At 46.2% G+C, this 15,512-nt stretch overlaps 1 protein-coding gene across 2 annotated transcripts in view; it reads left to right on the forward strand.

Moving 5' to 3' along the window:
- ZMAT4 (zinc finger, matrin-type 4) overlaps positions 1-15,512 on the forward strand; it is a 255,428-nt gene that overhangs the window by 36,657 nt on the left and 203,259 nt on the right. For both annotated transcript variants that reach the window (XM_012657146.1, XM_012657145.1), the window contains exon 2: positions 8,747-8,836. In XM_012657146.1, coding sequence (XP_012512600.1) covers positions 8,747-8,836 — 90 coding nt within the window. The remainder of the gene's footprint in view (positions 1-8,746; positions 8,837-15,512) is intronic.

A 15,512-nucleotide genomic window follows, 5' to 3' on the forward strand; every position in this document is an offset into this window, starting at 1 on the left:
CTCAAATCTCTGGTCTTCTCTGACCTTAATCACCGATCACGCTGGCTGGATTTTTCCCTCGTCTCTAGCTGTCACTTCTATACAAGAGCTTCTGGGAGGATACTGCTTTGCTTTTTCCCCAAACAGCAAAGGAGAGGCCGAAATGAGCCTGTGTTCTTTTATTCCTTTCATGTGATTCTGTTTAAAATGCACAGACATCATGGAGACATTTTTAGCTCTGTACTGAACACCACAGAGAAACTGTTCCTCCAGGCTTTGGTGATAATTTAATTTTTTGAGTTGTAAGACTTTGATTTAAAATTGCAATGCATTGCCATAGTCACTTGTGTAGGCGGACAGAAATGTAGGTTTGGTACAAACATGTTTACACAATCATGGGCACTGTGCATCCCACCCTACACGGTTTTTTCCTTCAAGAAAAATTTATTTTTCCTAATACTCACTTAAGATAATCTTTTCTCATTTTAAATGCCCTTTTAAAAATATTTTGGAAAAAACAAAGTGATCTGATTCTAGAAACTTTGAGACTATCCCTTTTGCTTTTGAAAAATGACTGATTGCTACGTGTAAGAAGAAAGACCGCAAGAGAACACCTAGCTCAGATGGGTGGCATGTGAATGAGTCAGATACCAGACTGGGGAGTTTAGACAACAGACTTTTGTTTTCTTACCATTCTGGGGGCTGGAAGTCCCTGATTAAGGCGCCAGCAGCGTTGATTCCTGGCTCCCTCCTGCCTCGTAGGTGGCTGCCACCCTGCCGTGTGCCCACACGGCCTTTCCTCTGCGCACAGGCGGTGAGAGAGGAGAGAGAGCGATCCTTGCTGTCTTCTTTTAAGGACACCAGTCCTATCGGATTAGGGCCCCACCCTTATGGCCTAATTTAAGCTTAATTTCTTCCGTGAAGGTCCTGCCTCCAAAGATGGGGGTTGGGTCTTCAACATATGAACTTCGGAGGGGGTCACAGTTTGGTCCGTAACAGGACAAATGCCCAGGATCCCGTAATTAAAAACTAAGAGACTTATCACCCCAGGTCACAGCAGCCTACATGTCTGACCACAAGTTAACACATTAACTGCCACGAGAGTCTTATTTAACTCACTCTAGTTTTGACCCCGGGGCTGCTTGAAGCATATATTAAGTTCTTACCTGTACATGTCCTTATTGTTATAACTAATGTTGACAATTTAATTCTAAAAATGAAGTCAATAAATTTCATTTTTCTATGTATGTTTACCTTTAAATTACACTTGCAGTTTTTAGTCTATTTTCATAATAAAACATTGTGGCCCCAAGGAAAAGTTTCTGGTGTTTTTGTGTGTCCAGTCCATGTGTTAAAAGAGACTTCACCAAGGTAGTGTCTGGTGGGTCTGGATTCTTGGAGACAGTGGAGGAGATAACTGTACCTGGTCCAGAACTTTTCTCCCTCAGCAAGCTGAATCTGTGTGTGGCATGGAATGTACAGCAACGTGACTGTCCCCTGAATCTCCACTCCGCACCCACTGCAGCCACCCTCGGTGTCTTCAGAGCTTGCGCCTCACACGAAGGCTTCGCCCGCTCACCTGCAGCTCGCGCGCTCTGCCACGTGTCCGCAGGCTCTCTCGCTAGGCTCTGATTGGCACTGCAGCGAAGGGGCTTCAGACGGAAATACGTGGGTGATGCTTTTGATGTCACTTTTAGAAAGCAGAGGGACCTGTGACAACAGCGACTTCACATGTGCACAGACTTTTCCATAATTGTCTTCATTAATCAAGGGTCTTGGGCTGTTGCTCTGAGATTGCTTTACTCTTTGCTTCATGTGCTCAACCACTCAGCTGACGAATCTTTATTGAGCACCAACTGTGTGTCAGGCATTGCAAAAGATTAGGGGGGTGCACAGTGAACCAAACAGATACGATCCCTGTTCCCTGAGAAGTTGCAAGTTGAGCGAATCTCTTGGTCTCTGTGAGATGTACTTTCCTCATCTGAAAAGGTATTATGATTTCTCATATTAGAATGAGAAATCATCAGTGTTGGGATGAATCTTTAAACTGTGATTTTTTTCCCCTCTGATTATTGGAATGATTTGATCTCTTAAGGAATCTGGAAAATTTAAAAAATCATGCATAAGAAAATTTAAAATCACTTGTAATCCATATAACAACATTAATCATTTGGCATGTTTCTTCCTAGACTTTTGACACATGTAGGCATACATGTATGTAGGTATGTGCACATACACATTTTTGTGTAAAAGTTTGACATCATTTTATTCTGATTTGAAACTGCCTTTTTTGTTAATACTATTTGCTCTCTCTCTATATTTTATGTCATTCAACGTTACTATTATGCTCGCTCATGGCTATTTGATAACCTGTCATATAGATATATCATGATATTTAGGGCATTTATTTATTTATTTATTTTAGGGCATTTAACTTATTTTCCCATTTTTACTATTACAAAGAAATGGTAATATACATCTCTGATTGCTTCCTCAAAATACATTCATAGAAGTAAGATTGTTGAATCAAACACGTTTTTGCTTCTGGGTATATATTGCAGAATTTCTATTCAGGAAGCTTGTTTCAACTTACATGCCTGTTAGCCGTGAACGAGAGAGCTAGTTTTCCCGCATCTTCACCAATATGGACGTGTATACTTTGTAAATTCTTGCCAATGTGATGGGCGAACATATATATTTTTAAAATTTAAAAATCATAAAGTAGCACTTGCATGAAGAACTTTTTATATGCCTTTTTAGCTATTTGTATTTCTATAATTCCTATTTATATCCTCTATTTTAATATTGTTTCTTTCTGAATAAATTTGTGAGAGCACTTTTTATCTCAAAGGTGTTAAACCATTTGCTTTTACACGTTGCAAATATTTTTCCTACTTTGTGGTTTTTCTCTTACATACATGTATTTCAGATGAAAAACACTATTTCTTTTAGATCCATGTCTATCGATCCTGCTTCCTGAGCTTCTTTGCTTAGAAAACTTTTCAATCACAAGGTTAGATATATTTTTCTAGCTTTCTGTTTGGTTCCTAAATTACTCAGTTTATTTTGGGGCTTTTTATTCTATTACATTTATCTGTCTATTTATTCTGCCACTAAAGCCACAGTATATCTGTTCCAGTCTTTCCTTTCCTGTGTAAGATCTCCAGTTTCTTTTTACTTTCTCTTTCTTTCTTTCTTTCTTTTCTTTTCTTTCTTTCTTTCTTGGCTTTTTCTGTGCATTCTGCAAATCGCCTCTATTCTGACTTCTACATGGACCTGCAGTGTTGATTCTGCACTTGAACTGTAAGAACTTCAAAATTAAGTGATGATATTTAAAGTTTATTACTTTATTAACACAGACAATATCATCTTAACAGTTGTCTTAGCTCATTTTTTAGCTTTATATTTTCTTGAATTAAATGACACAAAACGTGCCATTTAAAACTTTCTTCTACTTACTGTAGCAAGTGTTTTGCAAATAATTGCTTGATTTCTTTTCCTTGGAAGGCTTTCAAAAGTCTTCCTTTCCCTGAATTTTTTCACAGGTGCCACTCATCCTTGGCAGAGCAGAGGGTTATCAAGGCCTGGCCCCATCCCCACAGTGTGTGGTTGGCCTTGGATTCTTTCATGGTCTACCTAGATCCTTTTAGAGTCTTCTGATCCAGTTTCAGCGCTCAGACCCAATCGCAGGCCACGTCAGTGTAATCCAGTGGCCTGGGCAGAGGCCTGGGACCTGGCACCTGGCAGTCCAGTGGAGGAGTGGAATCTCTTCCTTCTCTGTGTTCGCGAGGCTTTCCTTTAGGGACTGGGCTTCTCTTCCTAGAGTTGTAGTGGACCCATCCTTCACTCTAGGTACAGGTAGTTTCTGTGCCCGTCCTCCCTCCCGTGGGGACAAGGGAAGATGCTTCAGTTAGGGAAAGAGCCGCACTTGTCAGAGGTTTGTCGGAGTAGCTCTGCCTCCTGGTGAGGCTGTGCTGCAGCTTCTGCAGGGCCCACCCTGGGGTCCTCAGTGATGCCAGGACGCCCCCTCCTTCCAACCTGCGCCACGGAGCCCCTGCCTTGCACCAGCTGGTCATTCTCTGGCATCCCTGTGAGTTAGACCCTTGGTGTTTGCTGTCCTGTCTCTAACTGGCTCCTCTTTAACCTAGAATGACCTGGACAGTGGCGGCACGCGAGGACCACTCTTCTGTAATCATCGGCCTGTTCCATTTTTCCCTGGTTCTTGCGCTCCTTGGCTTATTCGAGCTGGTTCCAGGAAGAGGTATAATTAGATGCCTGGGAGGGAATAACATGGCGGGAGACTTGTCCGGGGACTCAGGAATGGGTCTTAAAGCTTGTTCGAGATAACACCTCTCCTGCCAGCCTCACACCTGTGATTTGAGGATGAGAGGAGATGATAAATGTGGAAGGACTTTGGAGTCTGCTCCAAGCATTATGGAAATACAGAGTGGCTTTGTTATCTGCACATTTTGTAAGACCAGAAATCAGCAGCCTTGTTGGAAGCCAGTTTGAGCTGTGAACTTCTCTGAGGAATGTGTGATGGTGGAGGGTGGTTACTTAGGTGAGGCACAAAGCCATTCTATTTCTACATTCGCCTCCTTCCTTCACAGCCCTACATCTGAAATAGAGGTTTGCCTTGTTCTTGTCTCCCCGAAGAGAAGGCTGGCCTGGATTTCCATTTTAGACTATTGCTTTGAGTGCCAAGAGATGGTTTCAGCAAAAGAAACTAATCTTCGGAGAGGTCTGCCCCCAAACAATGCCTGGGATCGGGGGGCAAAGGCTTTAATTAAAATGGAAGGGTTGGTAATTTCTGGCCTATCTGGGAAGCTTAAAGTTGATTTGGTTTGAATGAAAGTAATGACTTTTGCTTAAAATGCGAATATTAATGCAAGAAAGAGCCTGGGATTGACTCTCAGCGCAATTGGAAGAGATTGTTATTTCTTTTTCTTGTTACTTCTTTTTTATGTCTTTTCCCTTAAAGTACTGGTCTTCCTTTTCCTCCTGAAACTCTAATATGCAATGTAACATGTGGGATATTTTTTCCTCCTTAAATTTCTTTTTGCTTGGCACTTGCGTATCTTTTCAGAATTCTTAAAAGCTGTGCAAATTTTAGGTACTAACAAATCTTTGAAGAAATAATAAGGATTTGTTGTCGTTTGTGTTTGTTTGGATGATGTAAGGGTGGGTTTCAGGTGTGATTTCTCCCAGCCCTTCGCAGTGTAGTAGTGTGAACAGCTTTGGCCTCCCGTCCTGTACTTTCTACTCCTACACAGAAAGTGAAAGTGACACACACTCACTGTGGCATTCGTACGTACCCAAATGAAGTTTTAAAATTTTAAGCATCATGTATTTCTCTTAGCTCATCCAACACCAAGTGCTGCAATGAAAAAATGCATTTTGAATATTGATAAGACATTAACAAGGGTAGATGGGAATGTGGTCAATCATATCAGTATATGTTAAAAGCAATTCTGATCAGTGATGCCTTTAGTAATTATAATGATTGCGGGTAAAAAGTATACTTAATGTGAAATTACAATGGCTTAAGCATTGTCAAGTTATTATTATTACATTTATGTTACAGGCAAATTTGTTATAGAAATGAAAGATGACAGCTACACATACTCCTTTTATTCTAATAAATGATGTGTTTTTTCCCTTTCCACTGATCATTGTTCTACTTAAGAACTTTTATGTGATTGTAATCATAGCATTTGTGCAATTTTGAGCTTAGCTGTTTGCTTTCAACATTGATGATGCAGAAAGCACGTTTTTCCAGTTCTCCACTTACCACGGCACCTGTGGCGGCTCAGCCCGTCTTCCGCGGTTGCACGTGCCGCTGCCTCCTGGGTCTGTTCCTGTTCAGGTGACGCCACAGTGGGCGTCTTGCTCCAATTCCATTTTCACTTTCTTCTGCTGGGGAAGTTTTTGTGTGTGTGTGTTTGTTTGTTTAGAATACATTGAAAGGGTGAGATTGCTGTGCCAAATTTCGAGGAATTTCTAGCAGGTGAGGAGTAGGGAGGAGCCAGCAGGAGGAAAACGCTAAATGTCGCAGAGACCTTCGTCTGGGGAAGACGTGAGTGTGAGTGTCGGGAAGGAAGAAGAGGGCTGCTGGCTCCGCCCTCAGGTGTCGCAGGCCCAGGCTGGAGGCGGGACAAGCTGCGAGTGCGGGAACCATCTGCTGGGAACCTCTGTCCCTTTGCCAGGCTACATAATTTGGAAGCGGCTTTGAGTTTGAATCAGACTAACTGGGAATGTGACTCCACACTCCTCCCGCTTAAAAGTCTGTGGATTTTTACTTCCTGCTGGAAGCTGCAGGCAGGGAGGGCCTGGGATCGGGCCCAGGCAACCTGGAGAAAGCAACGGGAGGGAAAAGAGACGCCCGGGCAGAGGGGAAGCTCTGAGTGGCGAGCTCAGATGCCGTCGCCGTCATCCCAGAGTCAGGCGGCGGTTGCCAGAGTTCTGTTTTTCTTCCCTCGTCACCCAGGCAAGCGCGCTGCCCCCACAGTGCAGCCAGTCCCTCTGCCACCAAACCGGCGCGAAGGAGAGAAGCAGGCCCGTGATGATCAAAACTGCTGGGAAGCCTCAGAGCCCACGTCTTAGCATGGACGGCTTCACGGCGGAGCTTGCCATGTATCCCCTTTTCTTTTCAGCTCATGGGCTCTTACTAGTTTGTCAAACTGCGATGACATAACTCAGTGACCTCTGGCCTTAACTGGAAAGTCTTTTTTAAAAGGAACGGAAAACTTCAGGAAAGAGAAAAAAACAAAACAATAAAACAAAACAAAGCAGCCACCGAACAGGCCGTGTGATGAGGTTTCCAATTTTGCCACGATTTTTGTCCTCTGAGTAGACGATGACACGGGGACTGTGATAAGAAGTTCTCCCACTAACAAATGCGGATGAAAAGCCACGTCAGCACGTCTGAGCTCTCACTGCTACCGCTTTGCCTTCCCCGCAGTTCCTGGCGGTGTCTGTGGTCAGCGTCTTGCAGGTGAAACGTTCCTTTTTATTCTTTCGTGTGCAGCGGCACCCCTAATATTACCATGGCCCCTTACCCCCCAAAAACCCCCAGCAAAATGGTAGGAAAAGTACATGGATTTTAGTAATTAGCATATTTATTTGCGAAGAGAAAAATGCTAGCCTGCGCTGTGTCATTTTCAAAAGCGTGTAGAAGCTGAGTGGTGACGACTTGTCTGATACACACCCGCCTAGGCCTCTGTTTCTGTCCTGCCAATCTTCCAGGCAAAACAGACTCCAGACAACCCTTAATTAAAACCTACTCTGTAACCTAGAAATGGCTACCAGTGTTGACAATATAATTCGAAATCACACTTTAGTACTTTTATATATCTGTGAACATTTTTCATGTTCCATTGACACTTTTAAACCCATTTAAAGACCTTAAAGGTGTTCAGGGACAGTTTAGAAGCCTGGTCTTCTCGCTACAGGCAGAGTAAAGGAATTAAAAAGGTGATGAATGAGGAAAGTGCACAAAAAGGATTTGCAATACATCCTGCAAACAAGGTGCAACTCGCTGCGTGTCCTGAAAATCACTTCGCCTTGGTGGCTGAACCGTAAACATAAGGCGACGTCCAGGAGGTTGGCTGGAACTCAGCTGTACACAAAGGCGGAGTGGAACAAAAGCCTCACAGAGAAGGAAACACTCTCTGAGCAGAGGGAGGCGGAAGGGGACCGGGATTAGGTAGCGGTTCGGCGGATTCGGTGTTAGGCGCTGGCGCAGTGAGTAGTCAATGTTTAGCGCTGTGCAGGTTACAACGCGCCATATGTACTGTGTCATCTGATTCTTACGGCACCCGAATAAATATTATGATAATTCATTTTGTGCATGGAGAAAATGCGACTCATTTTGACTATAAACATGTGCCAGTGAGCGACCGGCCCGATACCACACAGCCAGAAAGCTGGAGGGCTGGGACTGAGCTTCTGAACTTCTGATGACCCTCTTAGTGTCCTTCTCTCTGCCATCGTGCTGCAGGTAGAAACCTGGACGTTAGGACTGTCATGTTCCCAACGTTAAAAGCGTTGGGAGGCCGGGTGGGCTCTCAGTGGAGCAAAGGAAGAGGGAAGATGCAAGTAAGAGGCCATCAGTTTCTCCACGCCGGGCGTGGACCAGTCGGCAGAGCCAGAAACCAACCACCCTGCTAATTTGGCAGCAAGGGCACCTTTATTTGCTCGCTTGCACCTGCCCGCTCGCAGGTAGCTGGGCTCTGGTCGCCCCCAGACTCGCATACAGTATCTTTTGTTTACTCCTGAATTCTGACCTTAGAGCCTCCCTTTTGACAGCTTGTTAATGACGCTCAGGCAGGGAGAGTCGTAAGGAAAGGTTTGTACTGGGGGCACTGCCTGTGCCGGGCTGCCCGGGAGCTGCTGCCCCAGATCCTCAGGGCAGAGCAGCAGGAGCGAGAGAAGATGATGTGGCCTCTCTTTTCATCACAATTAATACTTATGTTATTTCCTCTGCATACTTGTTCTTACTTTTGAGGACAATTAAATATAGTACAAGATCCCCTCTAGGCTAGAGGATCCCAGTGCTTTTACTTTATTACTGTGTTTTCTTATCCTGAAATTATATTGGCTTTACGACTTTGGGCAAGTCACTTAACCAGTCTGAAACGACCTCCCACACATGGAAGTGTTTCCAACTGAAAACACTTTTTTTTTGCATTTGTGGTCACTGGCGAAGTTGTGAAGGATTTGAAGTGGCTTCTCTTTTACAGTGTCTGCTTCTGCTTTTCCTTCCCAGAGTCGAAAACATGCCAGCAAAGTCCGACTGTATTACATGCTTCACCCCAGGGACGGCGGGTGTCCTGCCAAGAGGCTCCGGTCAGAAAATGTGAGTATCTGGCACTTGCATGATTTGTTCTGACCGCTGAGAACTTTATGGAGGAATTGTTGTCTTGTCCAGCTCAGTAGGAGAGCTGAGTAGAAATGGTTCTCATTAAATAGGGCAGAAAATATTACAGGTATCAAGGTTTGCTGGTTTTTTTTGCTTCCTGCTAGAACTTGCCGTACAGTGTGGGAGGACTTGTTGATAACATCGCATTGGGACCACGTGGAGGGAATGCGCAAGGCGGGGTGATGGGAGACAAGGACCATCAGATGACAGAGTATTCGGAAGATGGGACCCAAGGGGCAAAACCGTCAGAAATATTAGATGCTTTGCTTTTTACATGTTTTATTTTTCCTCTGGTGTGTAAACCAGAATGCCTGCTCGTTAATTTATAATGAAGAGTGTGCATATCTTGCAAAAAAAAAATATTTAGGCTTCTTCATCAGCACCCCTCTCCCTGAGGGAGCATTTACTTGGGAAGACAAATGACAATTATAAAGTTGCTTTGAGAACACAAAGGCAGAGCAAAGGGGTAATTTCAGCCAGGCCAACGCAAAGACTGATAAAATAAATATTCCTTCCTCCCAGTAGGGGTTCCTTTTCCTAATGAGTGGAATATTCATATCCACCAGCTGCCCAGGCCCTTCATGATAAACACTGCGGATTAAACGTAGAAATCCCTTACCTTCTGAGCTCGGAGCAGGCTGCAGGGGTAGGATTTATACCCCATGCTATCGGTTGTGTTGTGATCTTGTTTTCCTTCTGCCGCTGTGTGGATGGCAGTCTCCTTTGCTTATTAAAAATTAATATATCATCACTAAAGAAACTTTACAAAACCGTGCCTGCATATTTTTCACAGGGATAAAAAGCGAAAAGAAGGAACAGAAGAACTGCCTATGACCAAAGGCTGTGTACATCAGGGCTGTGTTTTTTTTTTTTTTTTTTTTTTCCAGACAGAGTCTCGCTTTGTTGCCCGGGCTAGAGTGAGTGCCACAGCAACCTCAAACTCCTGGGCTCAAGCGATCCTTCTGCCTCAGCCTCCCGAGTAGCTGGGACCACAGGCATGCGCCACCATGCCCTGCTAATTTTTTCTATATATATATTTTTAGCTGTCCAGATTATTTCTATTTTTTTTTTTTTTTTGAGACAGGGTCTCATTCTGTTGCCCGGGCTAGAGTGAGTGCCGTGGCGCTAGCCTAGCTCACAGCAACCTCAAACTCCTGGGCTCAAGCAATCCTTCTGCCTCAGCCTCTCGAGTAGCTGGGACTACAGGCATGTGCCACCATGCCCAGCTAATTTTTTCTGTATATTTTTAGTTGTCCGATTAATTTCTTTCTATTTTTTAGTATAGACGGGGTCTCGCTCTTGCTCAGGCTGGTCTCGAACTCCTGACCTTGAGCGATCCGCCCGCCTCAGCCTCCCAGAGTGCTAGGATTACAGGCGTGAGCCACCGCGCCCGGCCCAGGGCTGTGTTTTTAACGAATTCCAAGCACGCTTCTCAGCATCACAGAGTGAGCTGTTCATATAGACGGATCTGGCCCTGGCTGCCTGGGCGTTTAGAGCTTATATTGGAGGCAAAAGATGTCATGAAAACTTTACAAGTTGCTAAGAGCGGGGACTGAGCCTAGTCCTTTCGGCCCTTAGCTTTAGGCTTTTGGGCAAATAACTGACCTCTTGGAGCCTCCGTGTTCTCAATCGTGCTTTCCTCAGGGGGCGTGTATTAAGAGAACTGGTGGGCAGAGGGTGCCTGCTGCACGCCGGGCCCTGCGCGCCGGCGCCGAAGAAGCAGGTGAATATTAGCAAGACGCAGACTCGCCTTGAGGAGATTCATAGCACAGTGAGGGAGATCGACGTCGTACAGCAGAGCAGCTGCGATGTCGCACCGTGAGTGTTTACTAACACTCCGCACAAAGAGCCGTGGGGACGAACAGCGAGCGGATCTTGATCTGGGCAGGGCAGGTGTCACTGGAGAGTTGGCGTTTGAGCTGGGCTTTGGGGGTAGACGTGGATTTTTCCAGGTGGAGGCTGTAGGAGTGAGGGAGGAGGCGACCAGTTTCTTAGGTGCATTCCTATCAAAAGAACTTACCAAGCCACAGGAGACTGGCTGAAGCCAGCGTGCACGTAACCCAGACTCCCGCGGCTGCCCTGCCGTCGTGCTTTCGCCAGCAGAAGAGCATCTGCGAGCAGGAAAACAGCACTGAAATGATCTGGCACTGGTGCCCGGGTCCCTTCAGTCAACAGCCATTTAGTGTCTCATCTTAGTGGCCAGAAATGATGGGGTTCACGACCCCTTGGCAGACTGCCTTCTGTCCTCTCGGGTGCTAATCATGAATGTTGCACTTGGATCTCAGCTCCTGGGGAGGGCTCAAAGTGGCAAACAGGAAGAGAGTTCTGGATCTCAAGCTGGTGTTGTATTTGTAGAGACTCGAGGACATGGTCTTTGCCACTCTGGCCAGGTCGTCCCACTCAGGCTCTGGTCCCGCCAGCAACCATGGGGACGGTTTACGGAGGGGAAGATGTTTGGACTTTAGAGCGAGAAGCATTTGCAAGTAATCTCCGTAGAAGACCCCCTTGCAAACTTTTTCCTCTGCTGTATCTTGGGTTTTGAAAACTTTGATCTGCCAATGATTTATTTATTAAATCATTTTTCTGTAGCTTACTAATCACAATACAAAAGCAAATCAATAAACAGAAAAAGCAACAAGATCATCTTACTCTTTGAAAACAGTAGCTGTGTTTTTGTTACCCTGTGTGCACATTTCATAGGTGAATATGTCCTTTCCACTATGCACTTTGGCATGTTGGCCACACCATGGAAGCCACGCTCCGTCCGTCTCAGGGGCTTTGGGAGTGTAGATTAGCGATTGTGTGCACCAGCTTTCTTTTGTCCAGACTCACACCCAAGGATTGCACGTGGTGTCCATTTTGCACAGCAAAGGGGCAGCAGCCGAACCATACATAAAATAGAACTCTGCCCCACGACCTGCAGAACCAGTCCAGGAAACCAACCCATTTCCTGTAGTAACCATCCTGGCTGCCAGCCTGCTGTAGGTCAGACTTACAGAAAGTCCACCCACTATCTCTCGTAACAATCGGGAAACCAAATAATAGCCCCTTAAACAACAGACCTGGAATGGCCAGAACCTGATTAACGACTGACAGCTCCCCTGTTTTTCTCCCGGCAGGCAAATATCACCCCAACCAATCTCCCAGGATGCCCTGCTTCTAGGTCGTGGGTCTCCGGCCTCCCCATAGCGACGGCTCCCGACCAGGGCTCGCTTGAATCCCTCCCCATTTTCCAGGGTAAAGCTTTCCCGCACCTCCGTCTGCATTTGCGTTCCCTCCAAACACCTGCGGTGGTGGCCCACTCCCTTGCTGTGCCGAGCTCTGAACAAATAGCCTCTGCCTGTCCTCATGCGGGTCGTCTTCCTTTATTTCCATAGGTTGGAAAACGGGGATAAAATAGTAACATCGATGAACAGGGTTATCATAAGGCCCGGCTGACGGAACTCCTGTTTGTTCAGCACTTCGTTTCAGAGCACTTTCTACGTGCATTCTTATTATTAACACCCTCCACACCGGCACTCCGTCCTCAGAAGGACGTAACACTTTCTTCTACCTGCCTCCGAGTGGGCGCCCATGCTCCTGCTTGCAGGGGCTGGCGCAGGCGTGCGTCCTGGTGCGACCTGCCTGAGAAGAGCGTTCACATCTGCGTGGATGCCAACAAAGCTGGTGGCTTCTGAAAACAGAGAAAAAGAGTTCCTGATTTTCCACACCCTGACCACGTGAACCTTGCCCCCAGCCCCGTTCACTGTAACTCCAGGTTTAATCACCAGTGAAGAGAAGCGCCTGTTATTACTCAAAACGCCTGTCCTTGCCATTTCTGTTTCAGGCCATTTGACCTTTTTTTTTTGTTGTCGTTGTTTTTTTTAAACTCACATTTACTGCTGTCTTCAGTTTGGGCACTTTCAGCTCTGTAAATGTCCCCGTCACATGCTTTTTAGCATCCTCATTTGGGTCTTCTATTTTTTTTTAATCCCTGAAATTTCAGAGTAAGACATTTTCCCCTTGAGGCCACAGAGTAAAATTAAATGGGAAATAAATTTCTATAGTCGATTGCCTTAGAGAAATTTCTAGTAATCCCTGGAGCATTAGAGTCAAAAAGGATGTCAGAGTTTATCTGGTCCATTGAGAGTCTCATCTTTCCACCGATGGCCCTTGTATTATCTCCTCGCCTGTGGATAACATGCTTTGGAAAAAAGAAAACTATTTGTTTGGGAAACAGCACTTTTAAGTAAAAAGGTGATTTCATTTCATGCTATTTTTTCTGATTCTTTGATTTTAGAAAGACATGAGTAATTGCCAACCAAAATTGCCATCAGTATTAAGGGAACAGTGTTTTACATGGAGTTAACATAATTTCACATAAAAGTAGAGAGCCTGACATTTGGTTAGTGTGACCAGGATTATTACTCCCAATACTTACACGCTTTCCCTTGGGCCTGAAATACTCTGCATAGCTTGAGGACCTGAGTGTCACTTTCGCAGGTCCCTAGACATCCTGGATTCCAGGTTGGAGGAATCGGTCTGATCTAAACCCTTTCTAGTAAGCCCCAAAGAAGTACGCAACTTGTCCAGACTGGTCAGGCCCGAGATTAAAACCCTCCTCCCTAAGTGCTGTTGCAGGCTTTTCCCACGCACCTGGAGATGCTGTCTTGTTTGGGGACATTGAAGCCGTTGCTGGGTCCACAGCCCGGGATCACTGCTGTTCTGGGAGAAGTAATAATAGTGGCTAGTGTTTATCAGGGTGTATATTCTAAATGCTTTCCGTACGTGAGCACGTTTAGTCCTCACAGCCCCTCTGGAAGGTAGGTGCCGTCATCATCCCACCTTACAGAGAAGCAAACTGAAATAGAGAGATGAAGTCACTTGCCTCTGGTCACACAACTGGTCTGTGGCAGAGACGTGGCTGGAGAAGTAGAAAACAAAACAAAAGAAAATTTTCTCTGTTACTGTAAGCTGGCTGCGCCATGTCCCATCATGACACAGGTGGGGGCATCTTCTCAGTGCTCGGGGACGTGGACACCTTGCCCAGTAGAGACGAGGATCTGTTGGGATTGAGCCTTGAAAGCCACGTGTCTTAATATAGCTCGCTGGGTGCTGCCGTAGACACACACCTGGGGGCCAGGGAGGGGTCCCGCCCTCTCCTGTGGGATGGGGCAGGGCGAGACTTCCTGGAGAGAGTGAGCTTTGGGTGTGGGTGAGCCAGACGAAGAAGGGTGGCGAGGGGCTCCATTGAGCGTGGAGTCAGCATCCGTGCGAGTGCTCCTCGGTGGCTGTGAGTTTCTTACGGCTGCTGTGACAAATTTGGAAATTTGTTCTCTGGCGGTTCCGAAGGCTGCAAGTCTGGAATCCAGGTGCAGACAGGCCCTCCCTCGGGAGGCTTGGGTGAGTCTCTCCCATGCCTCTCTCCTGGTTGCTGGTGGTGGCGATCCTGGGCTTCCCTTGGTTTGCACCACTCAAGTCTCTGCCTCTGTCCCCACGTGGCCATCTTCCCTGTCCTTATCTGTGTGTTCTCTTCCCTTCTTATAAGGACACTAGGAATTGGATTTATGGTCCACTCTAATCCAGTAGGATAGCTTTTTAAATAATTACAAGTGCACGACCCTATTTCCAAATGACATTGCGTGTCCTAGGTGGACATGAATTTGGAGGGGGACGTTATCCAGTCAGCACTGTGGCAGCAACCAAAGCTGAGGTAGGCATGGTGGGACGTCGAGTGTAGTGTTGGTATTTACTTTGTTGAAATGCCCTTTTTTCTCAAGTGGTGCTGCTGAATTCACGGTCAGTTCTCAAAGACAGATGCGCTTACCAACAAAGGCCTGCATTGGCTTCCAGCTGTGCATAGTACCTAGTGTTTAGAGTTAGAAATGGGGATTCTTCTCTTTTTTTATGAAGGAACATGCTGGTGGTCTGTGTCATGTGGCTCAACGCCTGGCAAATAGTAGTCTTTGAATAAATCTTTGTGACGATGGAATGTCGATACAGACACTGGTGCACATCCTCCCTCCCGATGTGATTCTGCACGTCTGTGGGGTCACACACAGTCCCCCTGGGCACACGTGGTAACAGCCTCCACGACTCCGCAGTGTTTACCAGCAAGGGAGAGGGGCTTAAGAAGTCATCTGACTGCAGAAGTGACACAGCGCAGAGTGCCATCGCTGCGGTGACAGGTGGGCGGGCTTGCTTTGGAAGGCTAACATTCTCCCTGCTTTCTATTTTTAATAATATGCAAAACCTACAGTTGTTTCCAGTGTTTGATTCCTGGAGAGGCAAGAACTATTCCAAATGGCCAAACTGTGGCTTTTCTGCACTGCCTGTGACCCTCTCCTTTAGGCTGGACAGGGCTGGTTGGGTGTTCTGTCATGGTAGAAGAGACGTCCCATGGAAGTTACAACATCCATCGACATTGTCATCGCTCTTAGGCTCGTAGTCCCATTTCTCAGACAAGCCTGGATCACGACTTAGAGTCACAATTTGCCAAGTGCCAGCCACTCTTCATCCCCAGGGCTTTCCATGCGTCTGTGTTTGTCCATCTGCCCCTTTTCGGTGACGAGGAGGCACGTGGAGTGGCTGGAGCAGGCCACCGCCTGGAGCATGTGGAACAGGACTGAGGGTT

The sequence above is a fragment of the Propithecus coquereli genome, unplaced genomic scaffold (assembly GCF_000956105.1).
Source record: "Propithecus coquereli isolate 6110/MARCELLA unplaced genomic scaffold, Pcoq_1.0 Scaffold530, whole genome shotgun sequence".
NCBI lineage: Eukaryota > Metazoa > Chordata > Mammalia > Primates > Indriidae > Propithecus > Propithecus coquereli.